This window comes from Oncorhynchus mykiss, chromosome 19 (assembly GCF_013265735.2).
Source record: "Oncorhynchus mykiss isolate Arlee chromosome 19, USDA_OmykA_1.1, whole genome shotgun sequence".
Lineage (NCBI taxonomy): Eukaryota > Metazoa > Chordata > Actinopteri > Salmoniformes > Salmonidae > Oncorhynchus > Oncorhynchus mykiss.
In genome coordinates, this window is record NC_048583.1 from 29,948,186 (window position 1) to 29,969,637 (window position 21,452).

Consider the following 21,452-nt stretch of genomic DNA (forward strand, 5'->3'; position numbering starts at 1 on the left):
GTACCCCGAGGGGCAGATCCTGAGTGGACAGCCATACCCTCTGCCCAAGACAATAGCAGGGAGCCGGCGTCCGATGGCAGTCCGCCTGTCAAAGATACCTGGAGGTGGTCTTGAGAAGAGCGGACCAAGCTCTCTTCCAGGTACGCCGACAGCGGCAGACAAACATCTGGGTCTAGGGTATGTTGACCTTTTCCTTTATCTCTGGGTAGAGTGGGGGCTGATGCCCTTCGAGTGCTCCGTGGGTTGAGAGCCCAGTGGTCGAGCAGGGAAGGGTGTTCCGGGCATACTCCACCCACACAAATTGCTGTGTGGGTGATGAAACCTGGAGGACAGACTGGCCAACGACCCAATGAGTGTGCAGAATGCCTTCCAGAACCGGGACGAAAACTGAGGACCCTGGTCAAAGACCATTTCCACCGGAAGTCCATGGATCCGGAAGACGTGCTGCACTAAGAGCTCCTTGGCAGAAGGTAGCTTGGGGAGGGGAATGAAACCTGTCCACCACTGTGAGGATAGTGATGTTGCCATCAGTTGAAGGGACACCAGTGATGAAATCCAGGGATATATGTGTTCAGGGCAGGTGAGGGACAGGAAGAGGTTGAAGGAGGAAAGCCGGAGCTTGCCGAGGAGTCTTGTTCTGACTGCAGACAGTACAAGCAGTGTCTGGGACAAACATCTGGTTCTATACCCCAGACGAGTGTAGCCACCAGGCACGACGTCGGAAGGATGGTTTCGGGGTCCGAGGGTGTAGATGTAGGGCTATAGCAGCGTGAAAGCGTGTCTGGCTTAACATTCTTAGACCCTGGGCGGTAGGAGATGGTGAAGTTGAACCAGGTGAACAACAGGGCCCATTGAGCTTGCCTGGAGTTGAGCCGCTTGGCGGTGCGGAGATATTACAGGTTCCTGTGATCCGTCCACATTATATATGGAAGTTCCGCCCCCTCTAACCAGTGTCTCCACTCCTCCAATGCCATCTTCACTGCAAGTAGTTCTCGATTCCCCACATCATGATTCCTCTCCGTTAAGACGATGGGAAGAGAAGGTGCAGGGATGCAGCTTAAGGTCCAGGGCAGAGCCCTGGGACAGGATGGCTCCCATTCCGACATCCGACGCGTCTACCTCCCCCACAAACTGACTGGATGGGTCCGGGTGGATCAATATGGGAGCCATGGTGAAGCGGTGCTTAAGGTCCAGGAACACCCGGTCAGCAGCTGGTGAGGTGAGTACTGACAGGGGGAAAGCCAGGGTGCTATAACCCCGGATAAAACGTCGATAGAAATGGGCAAACCCTAAGAAGCGTTGCAGCTGCACTCTGGATGTGGGTTGAGGCTAATCCACCACCTTACCACCTCTTACCTTTCCGGGATCCATCTTCACATTCCCAGCAGCTATGATGTAACCAATGAAGGAGATTGTGGAGCATTGATCAGACCGAATGGCGTCACCAGGTATTCATAGTGTCCTCTAGCAGTGTTGGAGGCTGTCTTCCTCTTTTCACCTTCCCGTATCCGTACCAGGTGGTGGACGTTCCAGAGGTCCAACTTAGAGAGGTAGTGGCCCCCTGGAGCGGCTCGAAAGCCGAGGCGATGAGTGGTAGCGGGTAGCGGTTCTTAACCGTGATGTCATTGAGGCCCCTGTAGTCGATGCACGGGCGCATGGTTTTGTCCTTCTTCTCCACAAAGAAGAACCCTTCGTCGGCGGGGAGGCAGAAGGACGGATAACCCCTGCAGCCAGGGAGTCCTCGATGTACGTCTCCATAACCTTGGTCTCCAGACCTGACAGTGAATACAGGCGTCCCCAGGGTGGTGTAGTGTCCAGGAGAAGGTCGATCCCGCAGTCATAGGGTCGATGCAGAGGAAGCGAAGTGGCCCGGGCCTTGCTGAAAACCTCCCGGAGGTCCTGGTACTCCGCAGACTTCAGGCAATGGGCATAGCAGAACGGGCTCCAGCCCATGATAGTACCAGCAGTCCAGTTGATAAGGAGTTGTGGCACTGGAGCCAAGAAAACCCCAATACCATGGAAACCTGAAGAGACTTGATGAGCATAAACTGTATAGACTCACTGTGGTTCCCAGACACACACGGGTGGATAGGAGTGGTATTGTGGGTGACCCTGCCTATAGAGCGCACATTCGGTGCTCTAACGTCCATGGGAATGGAGAGGGGCTGAGTGGGGATGCCCAGCTCAGACACCAGGGTGGCATCCATGAAACTCTCGTCGGCCCCAGAGGCAAAAACCCAGAGAGATTTTGATTGGTTGCCCCACAGCAGGATGGCATGGAGAGGGGTGCGAGAGGGGTGCGAGTAAGAAAAATTATCTGTATGTTACACCAGAGTACTCGTACCTACTGATGAGCCTAGTCCTTTTAATGGACAGGTAGACACATAATGATCGGCAGTTTCGCAATACAGACAACTCTGGGTGTTAAGTCTGCGTATTTACATCCTAGTACCAAAGTTTCAATCCACTAAGAGAAATAGCCATAGAATCACACTCCTCTGGCTAGGAAATGAGGAAAGATATTCATGAGGTTGTTGGATGGTACTCCAGTGAGACATTTAATGCACAACGACACACAGGTTGAGGTTTTTAAAAATAGCCAAGGAGTGAGCATGCAAGATATGACCATGATTCACCAACTAGCTTCACCGTATTGTGTATGGAAATCAATACAATATATCACATCGTATATAGACTTGTTTATACTGTGTTATGGACTGTATGTTTGTTTTACTCCATGTGTAACTCTGTGTCGTTGTATGTGTCAAACTGCTTTGCTTTATCTTGGCCAGGTCGCAATTGTAAATGAGAACTTGTTCTCAACTTACCTACCTGGTTAAATAAAGGTGAAATATAATATGATTGGCTATAAATTGGTGTGTGTGTGTGAGCATGTGTGATGTTGTATGTTCATGCAAAGGTTCACATGCGAGGGTTGCATGTGTGTGTTTGCACGCTAAGTGCACCACCTTGTTGCTATGGTGTGTTGACAGGTCATGACTGCAGGGTAGAGGTCTTGCTGATTAACGACTGGAGTGTGTCACAAATGGCAACCTATTCCCTATGTAGTACACTACTTTTGACCAAAGCCCTATGGACCCTGGTCAAAAGTAGCGCACTATATAGGGAACGGGGCTATTTGGGATGCTACCTGGTAGTAGATGAGGCTGTTGTCTTACATGAGTCAGTATTGATGCTGCTGGTCTCTTCTCTGTATTCCCATCTTATATTCACAGCCACCATATTCACATCCTCCTCTGTGTTTCTGTTGCTTTTCTCTTGCAGTTGAAAGAGAGGTCGTTCAGAAGAGAACGTTCACACGATGGATGAATCTGCATTTAGAGAAGGTAAGTCAGTCTACAGATCAGGGTTTGTGTCAATTCCATTTTAATTGAAAATGAAAATCCTATTTTCCTCAGAGCTCTATGAGAATTATTATTATTATTTTTTTTTTTACTTCCTGAATTGACTGAATTGAAATGGAATTGACCCAAACCCTGCTACAGTTCCCCCCCCAAAAAATCCATCCCTCAAAATAAGCGTATCTTACCCAACACCACCAACTAGAGTATGTATAGACTTATTCCTAAACCTGGGTTATTTTACGTTTCCGAAGCATCTCATTTCAATTTTATTGCCCTTTTTCTGACAACACTTTGAGTCTGTCCCTCACACAAACTGAGTTGTAGCCTCTCCCTCTACCCTATAAATGATAAATGGAGACTGCTAATGCAGAGAGAGACCGTGTAAAAAATGAATTTGTCGGTAAATGCTAATCTGATAGAATGTGTAGATGCTGTAGTAGTCTGCCCTAGAGTAGATTTACTTCTACTTAATGATGTACAGGTGGTACTGTGGGACTGCATCTCAAATTGCACCCTTTTTCTTATATAGTGCCCATAGGGCTTTGGTCAAAAGTAGTGCACTATATAGGGAATAGTGGAGCAGACTGTATATGCAAATAGTGCTAGATTAGATGTAATAGGGCGATTCCATGCCAGCATGGCCCAAAAATAGTTCTGGTATCACAGATTTGTCTGGCAATTCACATTAAAATCTTCATTGGGAGGAAGGACGTTGAACATTTTTATTACATTTTGTATTTTTGGGAAAATTGTGATGAAAGTGGCAATTTCTATAGGTCCTTTTTAGACCTATACATGCCTCCTGTAAGACCCTATGATCCGTGAACCGTACATGGCACAGACAACATCTTGGTGTCATTATCAGTCCCTCCAGGATTTTGCGGAGGCAATTCTGACATTTTGCATGGCAACATGCTATGATTTTGTCCAATTTGTCGTGAAACTGCACTGACGACGGAAAAGGTTTGTTGACATTTGGCTTGATTGAACCATATAATATATATATTTTTTTATCTACGCAAGTCAGTTAAGAACAAATTCTTATTTATTTTTAGACATATTATTTGGAACAATATACTCTTTAAAGACATCAGATTTCCAGAGTGGGTTCTCTGGTACTGTGAAGAAATGATACATTTTATACATACAAATTGACATTATAGATCATTAACCAATCACAACCCTCCTGTAGGATTGCACATTCAGCAAATCACCAGCAGAGGGAGTTCCCTTTAAATCCATTTTCCCATTCACTGTTTTGGTGGCGCTCATAAAATTGCTCATGACTTTAAAAGTAGGAGAGAGCCCACTCTGTAAATTTGACGTACGTGTAGAGTATATTGTTTAAAATAATATGTTTAAAAATGAACAAAATCAAAAAGGGTACTTTTGAGATAATAATATTAATAGTTTTAATGTTGAATAAATTAACGTGTTAAATTGTATTTCAGAATGTAGCGATACTCCATATTTTATAGCACAGTATTAGGAGTATAATGACCCTAAGGTGTTGTCTGTATCATGTACGGTTCCCTGATTATTGGGTCTTATAGGTCTGAAGAGTGCCAAACATGGCTCCTTTTATCGGGATAAAAAATGGTTTGTTACAAAAGTAATTAGCATATCAAACATCCTTTCTCCCAATTAAGTTTTTATGTGAGAATTGCCAGAACAATCTGAGATGCAAAAATATTTTTGGGACATGCTGGCATGGAATAATCGCCATAGGCCTTTTTTGTACTTTTTTCCCCCTCCTTTCTTCTCAGATTGCATTGTGTAATTTGAAGAACTGCTTTATTTACTTGAATAGCATTCCTGAACAAATTACCAAGGAACTATGGTGAAAAGGCCCCCACATACGTTCTCTTTGTCTGCTAACCCACACTTACCCTCAGCCGTTCTGTGTTCCCTCCACTCTCAAGCACACATACACTTGTGCTTACAAATTGTTTACATATTTTTTTTATCTTTCCCTCCCTTCACCCCCACCTCCTCTGCTCTTTCTTGCTCACAAAGTCACACACACACACACACACACACACACACACACACACACACACACACACACACACACACACACACACACACACACACACACACACCTCTGCCATTAGTCATTCAGTGAGTTTCACTACTCTAGCCTTACACCATTGTTTGCATTGGCAAGGCTGTTTTGTGCTTCTAAGGTTTCAGGCGACAGAGAGATGAGATGATAACAGAGCAGAGCCATGAGGCTGACTGAGAGAGAGAAGGTCCAAATAGTGATTAAGTCTTTGTTTCTCTCACACAATGAACCTCTCTTCTCTGACACACTGTCTGGCGTTACATCAAATCTCTGACCCACTAATCGACAATCATACATTTGTCCGCTGGGTTTCGATGGAAAGTTTTGCTCACTCCCTCTCTCAAGTAAGCGTTCAGACGTAGAGAGATTGGTTCATGCATGGTTCGGTTCGATAGCTATTACTTAATAGCTGTTTTGACGGACTGCTCATTATACTGATAAGATCCATCTTTGACAGTTATTGGCAGTCCTACCAGCCAGCATAAAACCAACACCAGAGAAATGTCGTTTTACTCCACTGTCGTTTTACTCCACTGCTTATGCTACATGTGCACTTAAGTCAGACATCAGACACACCCACTTTTAGCGGTTGCAGCGCAATAGCATCATCAAAGGAAGACTGAAATGTGTTTTTAACATCATCAGGTCTGTTGAAAGATTAACTCTCCTCTCCTCCTGTCTTCAGTGCACTCCTCCGATGGAGGTAAACGACCTGTTCAGAGATATCCAGGATGGAAGAATACTCATGGCCTTGCTGGAGGAACTGTCCGGATGCAAGCTGGTGAGATTTCCACCAACAATATTACGCCATCCACACAGTATTCAGATGTTAGTGAGGCTTTGTTGATTAATTCGCTTGTGTCACAAATGACACCCTATTCCCTATAGGCCCTGGTCAAAAGTAGTGCACAATGTAAGGGATAGTGTGCCATTTGGGAGGCAGCCCATGGCTATGCTAGATATGGAGAAGTTATGTGTTAAAGATTGTGTTTGAGTTCGATTTTGGTGGCTAACAATTCACCCAGCTGTTTATTGTATGGTCGGTGTCCTCCTCCAGCTTCATGGGTGGAAACAGTCCTCACATCGTATCTTCAGACTGAACAACATCGCAAAGGTCCTCACCTTCCTAGAGGAAAGAAATGTGAGTATTACAACCAATCACCAATGAATCACCAATCACCTATTTAGGGAAGTGTCTAATAAACATCCTGAAATTATAGATGAAGGTTCAGCTTTATTCCCTTCAATGATATTTATAGCTGAAGTATTTTTTTTCATATTGGGAGGAGCACCAGCACACCACTGTCTAAATAGCCTGTTGATTGGTTGGATTGTTTACCTGGGTGTGATTACCTGCACAGGTGAAGCTGGTCAGTATTGACGCTGCAGATGTCGCCGATGGCAACTCTTCCATCGTTCTCGGACTCATCTGGAATATTATCCTGTTTTTCCAGGTAAAATCTCTCTATACTGTCTCTTTCTTCTCTCTCCTCCCTCCCCCCCCCCACCGCCCTCTCTCTCTCTGATATTAAGTAATGAAATAAGTGCCGAGTAAGTGCCTTCCTCCTTCTCTCAGATCAAGGAGCTGACAGGGAACATTAAGAGCCAGTTCCCCTCGTCCTCCAGCCTCTCTTCGCTCCCCACCAGCTCCGACTCCGACACCTCCCACTCCAGCACGCCCTCCGATGATAGGCCACGCTCCATCGCCATGAGGGATCATGGGAAAGCCATCAAGACGCTCCTGCAGTGGGTCCAGAGACGCACCAGGAAGTGAGTTGTGATTGGACAGCAATCATATGTCAAATTCATAAGAGACAAACTCACAAATAGGATATGGTATTTGATGAACCTGTGAAAATTCTGTACTACATACACACAAGTTTGAAAGTTTGACTGCAATCATGTTCAAGTGTTAGATGTTGCTGACTTGCCGAGTCTTGTCTTGTCAGGTATGGTGTGGCGGTGCAGGACTTTGGGAAGAGCTGGACCAGTGGGCTGGCCTTCCTGGCCGTCATCAAGTCTATTGACCCCAGCCTGGTGGACATGAGGAGAGCTCTGCTGAGGACAGCCAGGGAGAACCTAGAGGATGCCTTCAGGACAGCCCACTATAGCCTGGGCATACCCAGACTACTGGAACCAGAGGGTAAATTATTCAATTCAGTTCAATTCAAACCAATTCAATGAATTGAGACTTTATTCATTGCCACAAGGGGCAATTATGCCAGCCTGATCCCAGATCTGTTAGGGCTGTATAGCCAACTGCTATGGACGTTGTCTTGCCAAAATAGTTGACATGACAACGGCCATAGCAGTTGACAAGACAGCATAAAGAGATCTGGGAATGGGCTACAATTAGGCTGTACAATCAGAGTGTATTAGAAGATTTACCACTAGTCGATCTTAAGTCCCTCTGTTATCATTCCCGCATTTCCATCTCCACAGACGTGACCATTAACCCTCCAGATGAGCAGTCCATAATGACCTACGTGTCCCAGTTCCTGGAGCACTTCCCCGGGATGGAAGAGGTGAGAGAGACTGCATCCCAAGGGCTCAGGTCAAAACTAGTGCATTATATAGGGAATGCGGTGCCATTTGGCTGCATAATATTTATCTCATGATCAATATATGATATATACAGTAGTTTATACAAACCACTAGATCAGGGGTGTCAAACAAATGTTACCCCGCGGGCCGCATTCGGTCTTCACCGAGGTCTGGAGGGACGCCCTTAAAATGTATTATATTTCCCCAAAATGTTCCTTTATCCTTCGCTTTTCGTTTCCCTGATTGTGTAGCTTTCGTTTCAATGGCTATTAGCAGGCCGGACAGAGTGAAGAGACTATAAATGTCGGTCTATTATGATTTCTACACAGCTTTGATTTGGTTTTAGTCATTTCAATATTGATTAAGATCGTATTTTTTTTTTATTTGGCTCATGGGCTAGTTATTTGACACCCCTGCACTAGATACACAAACCACTCTTTCTCTCTCTCAGCCCCAGGAGAATGTATCTGATGTGATACAGAGGAGTGTGTCGTCAGGTAGACTCAGCTGTCGTGTCAACGACTCCTCCCACGACCTGAGGAATGGCGTTCACCGGAGTCGTGACCGAGAGAGGCCCTTTGTGGTCCGGAGAGACTTAGTCCAGCACCCGCCCAAAATCTTAATCTCCTCTATCTCCGAGGAGCTCAAGTCCCCCATATCACCGCCCGTGGTGGAGCGCTCCCCAGTCAACGAAGGCCCGACGGTAGGGACCACACCCAGCCCTGTCTTCACCGTCTCCACTTCCAGCTCTCCGCAGCCCTCATTTGTCAACTCCGTCATCGGCTCTGTGTCCTGTGACTCCCCGATCAGTGACTCTGTGATCGGTTCGCCAGACTCCTGTTGGGAGCGCCTGCCGAGCGAGGCAGTGACGCCAGACAGGTCTGTGGAGAGCCGTAGCGATGGGTCACTATGTGACAGCGGGGTATCCTGGGACATCGCTCCCTCCACACCCCATGGGGTCACACCTGATCTGGAGGATCCGTTGCCGTCGGTTATGGGGCCAAAGGCAGGAAAGCCTCAGGATGAGGAACAGGAAGTGATGCCGGAGCTGTTTATCGACGAGGGGAACTACTCTTTTAGCTCAGTGGAGAGCACACAGTACAGGGCCAATACACAACTAGAAGAGGATTGGGAGGGAAGGGAGAAGAAAGAGAAGGAAGACGAGGAGGAGGCGTATAGCTACATTCTGGAACTGAGTGAGGACAAGGCAGCCAAGCAGAAGCCTGATCAAAGAGAAGGAAAGAACATAACAGGGAGAACAGAAAGTGACTCAGAAGGAATAGACACAAATACACGTCAGAGTAATGGCGTCAACAAGGAGCAGGGGCGGCCATCTTTAGAGTTCTCTGACAAGCCTCAGCAGACTGACTCTGACCAGAAAAGGGAGAGGGTGTGTGAGGGTGAGAGTGTGTGTGTGTGTGAGGGTGAGATAGGTGGAGCTGTGTGTTCTCCTCAACACAAGCACACCAGCCATTCACAGCAGGAGACCCCTGACCTGCATGAAAAGCCAAATCAGCAGGACAGTGTCCTGGAGAGGACAGACAGAGCATCAGAATGTGCCAAGAAGGAAACAGTGGAATCATCTACAGATTCCAGAAAGGCTGGAAACCCAGAGGAGGGGTTAGCTATGGAACGTTCTGATAAAGCAGAGGGTCAAGCAGAGGAAAGGCACAAGCAGGTCACAAAAGAGTCAGAAACACAAAAGAAGATAAAGGACGTTCTGAACGGCCACATAGAGTTACAGGAGAACACTACGACTCAGGCGGATGAGGTCACAGAGCAGTCACAACCGTATATGGAGATGGACCAGACTCGGACCATCCAGGTGGGATCCTCAGAACCAGAAGAGGAGAGCCATACTGGGCAAAAAGACCCGGAATCTCTGTCTTGCACAGACAATCGGCAGAGCTCCACACTCCCAGCAGCAGACAGAGAGGATAGGACCCAGAGCCCAGAGAGAGAGGCAGAGGTTGGGGATGAAGACCCAGACCTGTGTGAGCCCCCTGGAGGTGGCTTGGTTGAAAAGAGCGAGATAGCCCCTTGTGGTGGAGATGCTAATGTGAATGTTGTAGTTCCTGAGAAGAAGAGAGAGGCAAAAAATGGCCATGACAGGGTGGATGCTACTGGGTCTGGAGCAACAGACAACAGAGAGACAGTAGTGGAGGTCCCCCATCAGGGCACACCAGTGTCCATTATCCCCTTGGACATGGTGTACTACCCCCACTATGATGTCCCCATCTCCCATGTCACTGAGGCCTTCGTGGAGCCTAACCCTGCACTGGTCCTCACTGGGCCGGTTCCTTGTTCTCCTCCCTCAGACACACACACCAAGAATCAGTCTTTATCCCTACCGCCTGGTCAAGAGAGAGACATAGAAAAGGATGCAGAGGATCATACTGAGGGCAGTCATAGTGAGACAGAGGCCTCTACTGTTGAAGAGACAGGGGACAAAATGTCAGACACAGAAAAGAGTGAAACCAAGAGTGTCAATGTGGCCTATACAGACAGTGAGAGGAGCAGTGCAATGGAGAAGCCTGAAAGTGAACCAATGGACTTGTTCCAAGCTGACATGAGTGGGGCCCTTGATCAGACAATGACATTGAGTGAGACTCTGGAACCAATGGACCTGTTCTACCCGGATACAGATGACTGTGGTCCTGTAGAGGAACCAGAGAAGGACGTGGAGACCTCGCCGTGGTCCTCTTCCTTCAGCAAGTCAGTAGAGACCTGGCCCTCAACCTTTAGTGTTGCAGCGCTACAACCAGCACCGTCCTCAGAACCAGAACCAGAGACACACACAGACTCGCACACACACAGCCAGGCAGAGACTCATACAGAGACACACGCACACAGCAGTCCAGACTCGCACATAAAAAGCCAACTGGATCAAGAAGCTCTCAGAGAGGAGTCAACAATGAAGAAGTATGATAAGGTAAGCCAGTATGTATGGACAACAAGGACAGATCTGCGTATGTGTGTGTGTGCATGTATGCGCGCCTCCTGCATGCGTATGTGTGTGTGTGTGTGTGTGTGTGTGTACAAGGTGATCCAAACAACACCAGACAACATCAGAGTGACGTGACATTTCACACATACACATAGGACAATGTCACTGTCTCATTACGTGCAATAATCTGTCTGCATGTGTTATATTATCTTTCATCCTTTTCTCTGGTTCTATCTGACGTGTCTGTCTGGGCGTCTGATAATATATGCGTTGTTTTGGTGTGCTAGATGTTCTGCATACCAAGTCTGATTTGGCAGTCATTTCATAAGCTGTTGACCAACCATGAATCATGAATCAATCATGAGAACGTTACCCCATGATTTAAAGGAGGGACATTGGAGCTACTGTTCAAGACAGTTAAAAAGAAAGAGTGATATTTTTTATCAAGTGCTTTATTCTACTCTATATGACTCCTAAGGCTGGGAATTGAAAGGGATGTCATGATTCAATATTATCGCAATACTTAGGTGCCGTTGTGATATGTATTGCGATTCTCACGATTCTATAGGTATTTCTCACTATCTGTCTTCTGCAGAGACAGGAGGGAGCATGATAAATTAGTTTTGATCAGTTATGGAAATAAAAGTCATGAAAACATGTTGGCTCACTATTTAAAAAGAAGATGAAGAACAAGCTATAGGATGAAAAATATTTGAGTTTTGGCACAGGCACACCCGACCAGCGTTAGCTAATGCTACCTAGCAAAAACAAAGAAACAAACAAAAACATACATATACATATTTATACACTAACGGTCAAAAGTTTTAGAACACCTACTCATTCAAGGGTTTTTCTTTATTTTCACTATTTTCTATAACAGTGAAGACATCAAAACTATGAAATAACACACATTGGATCTTGTAGCAACCAAAAAGTGTCAAATAAATCAAAATTGTCATGTACTGTCATGTTGTCTTGTCTCTGTCCTTTCCCTTCACCCTGTCTCCCTCTGCTGGTCGTTGTTATGTTACCTTTTCTCCCCCCTCTTTTCCCCAGCTGTGCCCTGTCTCCTCCTAACTACCTCGTCACCCCGTTCCCCACCTGTTCCCTTTTTCCCTCTGATTAGGTCCCTATATCTGTCTCTGTTTCTGCTCCTGTCCTTGTCGGATTCTTGTTTGTTTGTTTGTGTGTCTCATGCCTGAACCAGACTATCATCGTGTGTGCTGCAACCTTGTCCTGTCCTGTCGGAATCTACCTGTCCATCTGAGCCCACGTATGTTCGTCATTAAAGTACTCTGTTTGTTAATTCGCTTTTGGGTCCTCATTCACGCACCATAACAGAAGAATCCGACCAAGAATGGACCCAGCGACTTCGGATCCTCTCCACTCAGCCGTCGAGATCCAGGGAGCGATGCTAGGCAGACACAAGCAGGAATTGTCTGCTGCTCGACATGCCGTTGAGACCCTGGCCACCCAAGCCTCCAACCTCACAGAACAGGTTCACCATCTCCGCCTCGATCCACCGGCCACTTCCAGGGCTTTCGAATCTCCGGAGCCCAGAATCAATAACCCGCCGTGTTACTCTGGGGAGCCCACTGAATGCCGCTCGTTCCTCACCCAGTGTGATATTGTGTTTTCTCTCCAGCCCAACACTTACTCCAGGAGCACTGCTCGTGTCGCCTACGTCATATCTCTCCTTATTGGACGGGCTCGTGAGTGGGGCACGGCAATCTGGGAGGCAAGGGCTGAGTGTATTAACCAGTATCAAGACTTTAAGGAGGAGATGATACGGGTTTTTGATCGATCTGTTTTTGGGGAGGAGGCTTCCAGGGCCCTGTCTTCCCTATGTCAAGGCAATCGATCCATAACAGACTACTCTATTGAGTTTCACACTCTTGCTGTCTCCAGTGGCTGGAACGAGCCGGCCTTGCTCGCTCGTCTTCTGGAGGGTTTCCGCGCAGAGGTAAAGGATGAGATTCTCTCCCGGGAGGTTCCTTCCAGCGTGGATTCCTTGATTGAACTCGCTATTCGCATTGAGCGACGGGTTGATCTTCGTCACCGAGCTCGTGGAAAGGAGCTCGCGCTCTCCGTCGCCTCCCTCTCCGCATCACTACCATCTTCCTCTGCCGGCTCGGGTGCTGAGCCCATGCGGCTGGGAGGTATCCGCATCTCGACTAAGGAGAGGGAACGGAGAATCACCAACCGCCTCTGTCTCTATTGCGGTTCCGCTGGTCATTTTGCCACTTCATGTCCAGTAAAAGGCCAGAGCTCGTCAGTAAGCGGAGGGCTACTGGTGAGCGCTACTACTCCTGTCTCTCCTTCAAGATCCTGCACTACCTTGTCGGTCCATCTACGCTGGACCGGTTCGTCAGCTTCCTGCAGTGCCTTAATAGACTCTGGGGCGGAGGGCTGTTTTATGGACGAGACCTGGGCTCGGGAACATGACATTCCTCTCAGACAGTTAAAGGAGCCCACGGCCTTGTTCGCCCTGGATGGTAGTCCTCTCCCCAGGATTCAGCGTGAGACGCTACCTTTAACCCTCACTGTTTCTGGTAATCATAGTGAAACCATTTCTTTTTTAATTTTTCGTTCACCTTTTACACCTGTTGTTTTGGGCCATCCCTGGCTAGTTTGTCATAATCCTTCCATTAATTGGTCTAGTAATTCTATCCTCTCCTGGAACGTCTCTTGTCATGTGAAATGTTTAATGTCTGCTATCCCTCCTGTTTCCTCTGTCTCTTCTTCACAGGAGGAGCCTGGTGATTTGACAGGGGTGCCGGAGGAATATCACGATCTGCGCACGGTGTTCAGTCGGTCCAGGGCCACCTCTCTTCCTCCACACCGGTCGTATGATTGTAGTATTGATCTCCTTCCGGGAACCACCCCCCCCCGGGGTAGACTATACTCTCTGTCGGCTCCCGAACGTAAGGCTCTCGAAGATTATTTGTCTGTAGCTCTTGACGCCGGTACCATAGTCCCCTCCTCCTCTCCCGCCGGAGCGGGGTTTTTTTTTGTCAAGAAGAAGGACGGGTCTCTGCGCCCCTGCATAGATTATCGAGGGCTGAATGACATAACAGTGAAGAATCGTTATCCGCTTCCTCTTATGTCTTCAGCCTTCGAGATCCTGCAGGGAGCCAGGTTTTTCACTAAGTTGGACCTTCGTAACGCTTACCATCTCGTGCGCATCAGGGAGGGGGACGAGTGGAAGACGGCGTTTAACACTCCGTTAGGGCACTTTGAATACCGGGTTCTTCCTTTCGGCCTCGCTAACGCTCCAGCTGTCTTTCAGGCATTAGTCAATGATGTCCTGAGAGACATGCTGAACATCTTTGTTTTCGTTTACCTTGACGATATCCTGATTTTTTCACCGTCACTCCAGGTTCATGTTCAGCACGTTCGACGTGTCCTCCAGCGCCTTTTAGAGAATTGTCTTTTCGTGAAGGCTGAGAAGTGCACTTTTCATGCCTCCTCCGTCACATTTCTCGGTTCTGTTATTTCCGCTGAAGGCATTAAGATGGATCCCGCTAAGGTCCAAGCTGTCATTGATTGGCCCGTCCCTAAGTCACGCGTCGAGCTGCAGCGCTTTCTCGGCTTCGCGAACTTCTATCGTCGTTTCATCCGTAATTTCGGTCAGGTGGCAGCTCCTCTCACAGCCCTTACTTCTGTCAAGACGTGCTTTAAGTGGTCCGTTTCCGCCCAGGGAGCTTTTGATCTCCTCAAGAATCGTTTTACATCCGCTCCTATCCTTGTTACACCTGACGTCTCTAGACAGTTCGTTGTCGAGGTTGACGCGTCAGAGGTGGGAGTGGGAGCCATCCTTTCTCAGCGCTCCCTCTCTGACGACAAGGTCCACCCATGCGCGTATTTTTCTCATCGCCTGTCGCCGTCGGAACGTAACTATGATGTGGGTAACCGCGAACTGCTCGCCATCCGGTTAGCCCTAGGCGAATGGCGACAGTGGTTGGAGGGGGCGACCGTTCCTTTTGTCGTTTGGACTGACCATAGGAACCTTGAGTACATCCGTTCTGCCAAACGACTTAATGCGCGTCAGGCGCGTTGGGCGCTGTTTTTCGCTCGTTTCGAGTTCGTGATTTCTTATCGTCCGGGCTCTAAGAACACCAAGCCTGATGCTTTGTCTCGTCTCTTCAGTTCTTCAGTAGCCTCCACTGATCCCGAGGGGATTCTCCCTGAGGGGCGTGTTGTCGGGTTGACTGTCTGGGGAATTGAGAGGCAGGTAAAGCAAGCACTCACTCAAACTCCGTCGCCGCGCGCTTGTCCTAGGAACCTTCTTTTCGTTCCCGTTCCTACTCGTCTGGCCGTTCTTCAGTGGGCTCACTCTGCCAAGTTAGCCGGCCACCCTGGCGTTCGGGGTACGCTTGCTTCCATTCGCCAGCGTTTCTGGTGGCCCACCCGGGAGCATGACACGCGTCGTTTCGTGGCTGCTTGTTCGGTCTGCGCGCAGACTAAGTCCGGTAACTCTCCTCCTGCCGGCCGTCTCAGGCCGCTTCCTATTCCCTCTCGACCGTGGTCTCACATCGCCTTAGATTTTGTCACCGGACTGCCTTCGTCAGCGGGGAAGACTGTTATTCTTACGGTTGTCGATAGGTTCTCTAAGGCGGCTCATTTCATTCCCCTTGCTAAGCTTCCTTCTGCTAAAGAGACGGCACAAATCATCATCGAGAATGTTTTCAGAATTCATGGCCTTCCGTCAGACGTCGTTTCGGACAGAGGTCCGCAATTCACGTCTCAATTTTGGAGGGAGTTTTGCCGTTTGATTGGGGCTTCCGTCAGTCTCTCTTCCGGCTTTCACCCCCAGTCTAACGGTCAAGCAGAACGGGCCAATCAGACTATTGGTCGCATCTTACGCAGTCTTTCTTTTCGCAACCCTGCGTCTTGGTCAGAACAGCTCCCCTGGGCAGAATACGCCCACAACTCGCTTCCTTCGTCTGCGACCGGGCTATCTCCTTTTCAGAGTAGCCTCGGGTACCAGCCTCCGTTGTTCTCATCTCAGTTCGCCGAGTCCAGCGTCCCCTCCGCTCAGGCTTTTGTCCAACGTTGCGAGCGCACCTGGAAGAGGGTCAGGTCTGCACTTTGCCGTTATAGGGCGCAGACTGTGAGAGCTGCTAATAAGCGTAGAACGAAGAGCCCTAGATATTGTCGCGGTCAGAGAGTTTGGCTCTCCACTCAGAACCTTCCCCTTAAGACGGCTTCTCGCAAGTTGACCCCGCGGTTCATTGGTCCATTCCGTATCTCTCAGGTCATTAATCCTGTCGCAGTGCGACTTCTTCTTCCGCGATATCTTCGTCGCGTCCACCCGGTCTTCCATGTCTCCTGTGTTAAGCCCGCTCTTCGCGCCCCCGCTCGTCTTCCCCCCCCCCCCCCCATCCTTGTCGAGGGCGCACCTATCTACAGGGTCCGTAAAATCTTGGACATGCGTCCTCGGGGCCGTGGTCATCAGTACCTAGTTGACTGGGAGGGGTACGGTCCTGAGGAGAGGAGTTGGGTTCCCTCTCGGGACGTGCTGGACCGTGCGCTGATTGATGATTTCCTCCGTTGCCGCCAGGTTTCCTCCTCGAGTGCGCCAGGAGGCGCTCGGTGAGTGGGGGGGTACTGTCATGTACTGTCATGTTGTCTTGTCTCTGTCCTTTCCCTTCACCCTGTCTCCCTCTGCTGGTCGTTGTTATGTTACCTTTTCTCCCCCCTCTTTTCCCCAGCTGTGCCCTGTCTCCTCCTAACTACCTCGTCACCCCGTTCCCCACCTGTTCCCTTTTTCCCTCTGATTAGGTCCCTATATCTGTCTCTGTTTCTGCTCCTGTCCTTGTCGGATTCTTGTTTGTTTGTTTGTGTGTCTCATGCCTGAACCAGACTATCATCGTGTGTGCTGCAACCTTGTCCTGTCCTGTCGGAATCTACCTGTCCATCTGAGCCCACGTATGTTCGTCATTAAAGTACTCTGTTTGTTAATTCGCTTTTGGGTCCTCATTCACGCACCATAACAAAAATATTTGAGATTCTTCATTGCCTTGATGATGCCTTGATGACAGCTTTGGTATTCTCTTAGCCAGCTTCACCTGGAATGCTTGCAGTCTTGAAGGAGTTCCCACATATGCTGAGCACTTGTTGGCTGCTTTTCCTTGACTCTGCGGTCCAACTCATCCCAAACCATTTCAACACTTTTTTAAGTTACGACATGATTCCATATGTTATTTCATAGTTTTGATGTCTTAGACTATTATTCTATAATGTAAAAAAAATAGTACAAATAAAGAAAAACCCTTGAATGAGTAGGTGTTCTAAAATGTTGGACCGGTAGTGTGTGTGTGTGTGTGTGTATATATATATATATTTTTTTTTTTTTTTTTTTTTTTTACAAATCAATACTTAGAGTCAAAGTAGCTATATAATATTGTCCAAAATAATATTGTGATATGTAACTGTAGCGATTTTCCCCCATCACTGATGACTAGCCAGTAACCCTTTACCCCCACACCCACTACATTCATACCCTATTATCCTATCCAACAACCTCCACTTTCCCCTTACACTCTAAAGTAGTCTCCCCCTCCATGTGTACCCAGGAGGTTGAAGTGAGAGGGGGCTCCAGGCTATCGGGCCCACAGGAATGGTGCTCCGTGCTGGGTGAGCAGACGGAGGGAGATGGGGGTGTGGTGGAGACAGAGATGGAGACCCACCGTAGAGCTGCTGAGAGCAGTGATCTCACCAGGACTGATGAGGAGAAGTCTGCCTCTGCTGCCAGAGAAAACAATGAGACCATGAGGTAGGATACTATTCTTAGGTCCCTGGTACAGCTGGGGCTGTGTCCAAAATGGCACCCTATGCCCTTTATAGTGCACTACTATGGGCTCTGGTCTGCACTGTATAGGGAAACGGGTACCATTTGGGACGCCGCTTGAGAAACCCAGCACAGAACATTATTTTTTGGGGCAATGTTAAGCAGCGAAAGACATGACTTCAGAACTGGGCCTCCCAGTTTGATAGAGCAAAATGCCTTCAATTTTCTCAATGAAATGTGTTTAGATCTGGCTAGTCATTGATTAGATCTGGCTAGTCACTAATTTCCTCTCCACTAACATTAAGAAGCTCTAAGCAATTAAAATTACATAATGACATACAGTGCATTCGGAAACTTTTTCCACATTTTGTTACTTTATTCTGAAATGAATAAAAAAACATTTTTCCCCTCATCCATCTACACACAATAACCCATAATGACAAGGCAAAAACAGTTTTTTAGACATTTTAGCAAATGTGTAAAAAATAAAAATGGAAATATCAAATGTACATAAGTATTCAGACTTTGTTGAAGCGCCTTTGGCAGCGATTACAGCCTCAAGTCTTCTTGGGTATGACGCTACGAACTTGACACCTTTATTTTGGGAGTTTCTCCCATTCTTCTCTGCAGATTCTCTCAAGCTCTGTCAAGTTGGATGGGGAGCGTCCCTGCACGGCTAATTTCAGGTCTCTCCAGAGTCCGGGCTCTGGCTGGGCCACTCAAGGACATTGAGAGACTTTTCCCGAAACCACTCTTGCATTGTCTTGGCTGTGTGCTTAGGGTCATTGTCCTGTTGGAAGGTGAACCTTCACCCCAGTCTGAGGTCCTGAGGGCTCTGCAGCAGGTTTTCATCAAGGATCTCTCTGTACTTTGCTCCGTTAATTTTTCCCTCGATCCTTACTAGTCTCCCAGTCTCTACCGCTTAAAAACATCCAACCTGCATGATGATGCCACCACCATGCTTCACCGTAGGGATGGTGCCAGGTTTTCTCCAGACGTGACACTTGGCATTCAGGCCAAAGTGTTCAATTTTGGTTTCATCAGACCAGAGAATCTTGTTTTTCATGGTCTGAGAGTCTTTAGGTGCCTTTTGGAAAACTCCAAGCGGGCTGTCATGTGCCTTTTTCTGAAGAGTGTCTTCCGTATGGCCACTCTGCCATAAAGGCCTGATTGCTGCAGAGATGGTTGTCCTTCTGGAAGGTCCCGCCATCTCCACAGATGCTCCACTCTGGAACTCTGCCAGAGTGACCATCAGGTTCTTGGTCACCTCGCTGACCAAGGCCCTTCTCCCCCGATTGCTCAGTTTGGCCGGACGGCCAGCTCAATAGCTCACCATTTTAGAATGATGGATGCCACTGTGTTCTTGGGGACCTTCAATGCTGCAGACATGTTTTGGTACTCTTCCCCAGATCTGTGCCTTGACACAATCCTGTCATGGAGCTCTACACACAATTCCTTTGACATCATGGCTTTTGGCTTTTGCTCTGACATACACTGTCAACTGTGGGACCTTATATAAACTGGTGTGTGCCTTTCCAAATCATGTCCAGTCAATTGAATTTACCACAGATGGACCCCAATCAAGTTGTACAAACATCTCAAGGATGATCAATGGAAGCAGGATGCACCTGTGCTCAATTTCAAGTCTCATAGCAAAGGGTCTGAATACTTATGTAAGATATTTCTGTTTTTTTCCAATAATGTCTAAAAACCAGTTTTTGTTTTGTCATTATGAGGTATTGGGTGTAGATTGACGAGGAAATATAATTTAATACATTTTAGAATAAGACTGTAACGTAACAAACTGTGGAAAAAGTCAAGGGGTCTGAATACTTTCTGAATGCACTGTAATTCAATTATATAATCAACGCTGATGATGACTGATTCTGAAATGTTTTATTGCAATAATAGTGGCTTTCTTCTCTCTGCTTTAATGAGTAAGATGAACAGTATGTAAGTCACTGTGTAAATAATAGCTAACAAGATGTTTTCTTTGTTCTGAATGATAGTGTTCGTACATTTTATATCTAGTAGAAACATAAATATAGCGCTCTCTCTGTCTGTCTGTCTCTCTTTCTTTCTCTCTCTTTGAACAGGAGGGAAGCTGACAGTGATGGAACCACAGATGAACAGTGTTCTATGTGTTCTACACCACTCCACCAGAGGAAGGTGGCTGGCTCTAATGAGGTTTGTTGCAAAACATTTCAGATATTTAGGAACTATAATTATTTCCTATGTAAGTATTTTACCATAAGATGAGCCTACAAACAATACCTGTGCTTTTATCATCATCACTCATGTTTTTGGGATTGTAATATCCCTCTGTCCCGTAGAAGGACAATCAGAAGAATGGAGCATCCAGCCGAACTCACAGTACCAAGTCTGACACCAGGTAAGAATATGAGTCAGTAGGCCTCTAGCCCCAAAGGGCAGGGTGCAGCATAACTGTTATACATTTATAGCTTATTATGTTCAAACAGAGGTTTGTTGCACAAACCGTTTCTCTCTTACTCACTTGTCTGAGTGCTCTTGCTCACTTGTCTGAGCGTAAGTCACTGGGTGGGGCTATCGTGCAGTTGCCATGACAACCCTCCTGTATGAGTGTTGAGGTGAGGCATCGTGGGAATCAGAGACACACAATATTCGACTGATACCATCACTCCTATGGGGCACAGCTTGGCTGGTGTTGTAATTGTGTGAAACATTTACGTCATTACATCATCTACAGCTCTCTGGGGAGGGAGATGCCATACAGATAGTCTGTGTCCTAAATGACACCCTATCTCCCTTTATAGTACACTACTTTTGACCAGGGCCCATAGGGTGCCATTTAGGTCACAGCCATAGAGATAAAGGAACACAGCTGTCTGTAGCTCAGGAACAAAGATGTTGTCTTAGTAGTTATTAGGAGGACCAGGAGGAAATCTGACCAAGAAAAACATCAGATGCTAGTTGTATGAAGGGTATAACTAGGGCCCATAGTTGTTCCTGGTCGTGTCAAAACTCCCGTACCTAGTTACAGTATTAGCATGAGACTAACCTTGTCCCATATCTCTTTTTGCTCTTGCAAACTCCATTGCTCATGACAATGAATGACAAGGAGTTGGCATTATAGCACAAGCAGACTGGCATTCAGCCTATCCCAGACATAGTTCAATTATTAGTATCAGAAAGCTATTCAACATGAAAATAACTCTTCAGTCTGGATAAATGAAATCCATCCTGGGCTTTTGTTTTGGTGTCATTAGAGAAGCCTAACATATAACAGTTTTTTGTATTCTAAATTTTTATTCAACCTTTGACCCATTTTACCCTGAATTGTAGCTCTGCAGTTTATGTTGACATTATCTCTTCCCAGCTAGCACATAATGTTCTCAGAACCATATGTTTCATAGAGCTTGGTGAGAGCATGGTTGTCCTATGATTATTTTGCATCTAACCTTCTCACAACATTCTGGGAATGTTGCAGGATAGCCAGCTGGCGCATAACATTCTGAGAACCATATGTTTCTTAGGTGGGAATTTCAGTACCTAAGCCTAACGTTTCCCACAGGTTTACTCATGGTTCTATATAATGTTCTCAGAACGTTCAGAGAATGTTAAGAAACAATGTTTTTCTGTGGGGATTTCAGTACTTCAGCATAGCGTATTCTGCACCTTTCCTCATGGTTCTATTTAAAGTAATGTTCTCAGAACGTTAAGAAAACTTTCCAAAACAGTAGTAACATTCAAAGAACG

At 47.1% G+C, this 21,452-nt stretch overlaps 1 protein-coding gene across 4 annotated transcripts in view; it reads left to right on the plus strand.

Moving 5' to 3' along the window:
- Nucleotides 1–21,452, plus strand: part of clmn (calmin) — a 48,937-nt gene that overhangs the window by 25,475 nt on the left and 2,010 nt on the right. For 3 of the 4 annotated variants that reach the window (XM_021573888.2, XM_036954634.1, XM_036954633.1), the window contains exons 3-13: nt 3,286–3,347; nt 6,116–6,211; nt 6,488–6,571; nt 6,792–6,884; nt 7,007–7,200; nt 7,380–7,573; nt 7,873–7,955; nt 8,426–10,906; nt 17,500–17,699; nt 19,811–19,901; nt 20,048–20,106. In XM_021573888.2, coding sequence (XP_021429563.2) covers nt 3,286–3,347; nt 6,116–6,211; nt 6,488–6,571; nt 6,792–6,884; nt 7,007–7,200; nt 7,380–7,573; nt 7,873–7,955; nt 8,426–10,906; nt 17,500–17,699; nt 19,811–19,901; nt 20,048–20,106 — 3,637 coding nt within the window. The remainder of the gene's footprint in view (nt 1–3,285; nt 3,348–6,115; nt 6,212–6,487; nt 6,572–6,791; nt 6,885–7,006; nt 7,201–7,379; nt 7,574–7,872; nt 7,956–8,425; nt 10,907–17,499; nt 17,700–19,810; nt 19,902–20,047; nt 20,107–21,452) is intronic. The other variant, XM_036954632.1, reaches the window with a different exon arrangement.